The 2171-nt window shown below is 45.1% G+C and overlaps 1 protein-coding gene across 1 annotated transcript in view; it reads left to right on the plus strand.

The window, feature by feature from the left end:
* The window catches only part of LOC112075634 (phospholipase B1, membrane-associated-like), a 26570-nt gene extending 25212 nt beyond the window's left edge, over positions 1–1358 (plus strand). Inside the window, exons 9-12 of the mRNA XM_070440989.1 lie at positions 27–92; positions 539–630; positions 815–896; positions 1070–1358. Of these exons, the coding sequence (XP_070297090.1) occupies positions 27–92; positions 539–630; positions 815–896; positions 1070–1198 (369 nt within the window). The 3' untranslated portion in view covers positions 1199–1358. The remainder of the gene's footprint in view (positions 1–26; positions 93–538; positions 631–814; positions 897–1069) is intronic.
* The last annotated feature ends 813 nt before the right edge of the window (positions 1359–2171 follow it).

The raw sequence follows: 2171 nt of genomic DNA on the forward strand, positions 1-2171 counted from the left end.
AACTATTGTTTATTAATTTTCCACAGACTCTCTTCTCAGCGGACAACTTCATCTACTACATGACAGAGATGCTTGACACAATGATGAACGAGGTATGACAGAAATGCTTAACAATGATGAACAAGGTATAGTCAGTCACATGACAGATGCGTGACACGATTATGAACGAGGTATAGTAAAGTTATTTTGTAACATTTTATTATGCACTGAAGGTGATTCTATGATGACTTATATTGTGGTCCTTTGTTCTTCACTGATTTCTCTTTCTGTCTCTTTTCTCCCCCCCTCTTTCTCTCTCTTCTCCCCCTCTCCCCCTCTCTTCTCCCTCTCTCTCTCTTCTCTCTCTCTTCCCTCTCTCTCTCNTCTCTCGTTCTCTCTTTCTCTCTCTCTCTCTTCTCCCTCTTTCTTCTCTCTCTCTCTCTTCTCTCTCTCGTTCTCTCTTTCTCTCTCTCTCGTTCTCTCTTTCTCTCTCTCTCGTTCTCTCTTTCCCTCTCTCTTTCTCTTTCTTTCTTTCTCTCTCTCTCTCTCTCTCACTCAGGTCCCTAGGATGATAGTGAACATAGTGCAGATCCTTCCCATGGAGAGTCTCAGAGAAGTTCAGAGGCCCTCCATCGGCTGTGAGCTCCAAAAGTAGGACTGCTCTCCCTAACCTTGATACAATTCCACTCAAGTGTCTTTAAATGTTGTACTCTCTACCAAGGAGGTTCTGTTCCTGCTTGGTGTTACCAGAGGATAACTCTACTGACCTGAAGGAACTAGGGTTAGATGTTAGGGGTTGGGGTTAAATTACTGAAATGTTGTGCTCTCTACCAAGGAGGTTCTGCTCCTGCTTGGTGTTACCAGAGGATAACTCTACTGACCTGAAGGAACTTATAGAACTCAACTTTGAATTTCAGGTGTGTGTTGATGCAACTATCCCAGGGGTGGGCAACTTTGGTCCTCAAGGGCCTGATTGGTGCCCACCCCTTGCTCTATCCCAGCATGCAGCCTGTGTGTACACTTCCCTATCTTCTACTGAGTACCCTTGACATGATACTCTATTGATACCTATCTCACATTGTGTTTCCAGTGGAGGCTGGAGAAGCTTCTGGAAAGCGACCGCTTCTTCAAAGAGGACTTTGCTGTGGTTCTGCAGCCCTATCTTCAAAACGCCCAGCCACCAAGACTGCCTGTTTGTTCCCTACCCATGAACCTCTAACCCCTAACCACTAACACCTAACATCTAACCCCTACCTATAACACTCCCAACCACCAAGATGACCTGTTGTCGTTTCCTAACCTCTACCTACAACACACCGAACCACCAAGACTAACTCTTCGTTCTCTAACCCCTAACCCGTACCACCTAACCTCTAACCCGTACCTACAATACGCCCAAACACCAAGACTAATCGTTCGTTCCCTAACCCCTACCTACAACAAGCTCAACCAGACTAATCGTTTGTTCCTTCAGGCCAAAGAGTTCGATCTTGGTTTCATCAGACCAGAAAATCTTGTTCCTCATGGTCTGAGAATCCTTTAAGTGCCTTTTGGCAAACTCCAAGTGGGCTGTCATGTGCCTTTTACTGAGGAGTGGCTTCCGTCTGGCCATTCTACCATAAGGCCTGATTGGTGGAGTGTTGCAGAGATGGTTGTCCTTCTGGAAGGTTCTCCCATCTCCACAGAGGAACTCTAGAGCACTGTTAGAGTGACAATCGGGTTCTTGGTCACCTCCCTGACCAAGGCCCTTCTCCCCCGATGGCTCAGTTTGGCCTGGCGGTCAACTCTAGGAAGAGTCTTGGTGGTTCCAAAATTCTTCCATGTAAGAATGATGGAGGCCACTGTGTTCTTGGGGACCTTCAATGCTGCAGAAATGTTTTGGTACCCTTCCCCAGATCTGTGCCCCGACACAATCCTGTCTCTGAGCTCTACGGACAATTCCATCGACCTCATGGCTTGGTTTTTTCTCTGACATGCACTGTCAACAGTGAGACCTGTTATAGGATGCACCTGAGCTCAGTTTCTAATCTCATAGTAAAGGGTCTGAATACCAATGTAAATAAGGTATTTATTTTTATTTTTAAATGTTTATTTCTAAAAACCTGTTTTCGCTTTGTCATTATGAGGTATTGTGTGTAGATTGATTAAGGAAAGGTTTTTATTTAATCGCATTAAACATCTTGTAACCATTG

The sequence above is a fragment of the Salvelinus sp. IW2-2015 genome, unplaced genomic scaffold (assembly GCF_002910315.2).
Source record: "Salvelinus sp. IW2-2015 unplaced genomic scaffold, ASM291031v2 Un_scaffold3306, whole genome shotgun sequence".
In the NCBI taxonomy this organism is placed as follows: domain Eukaryota; kingdom Metazoa; phylum Chordata; class Actinopteri; order Salmoniformes; family Salmonidae; genus Salvelinus; species Salvelinus sp. IW2-2015.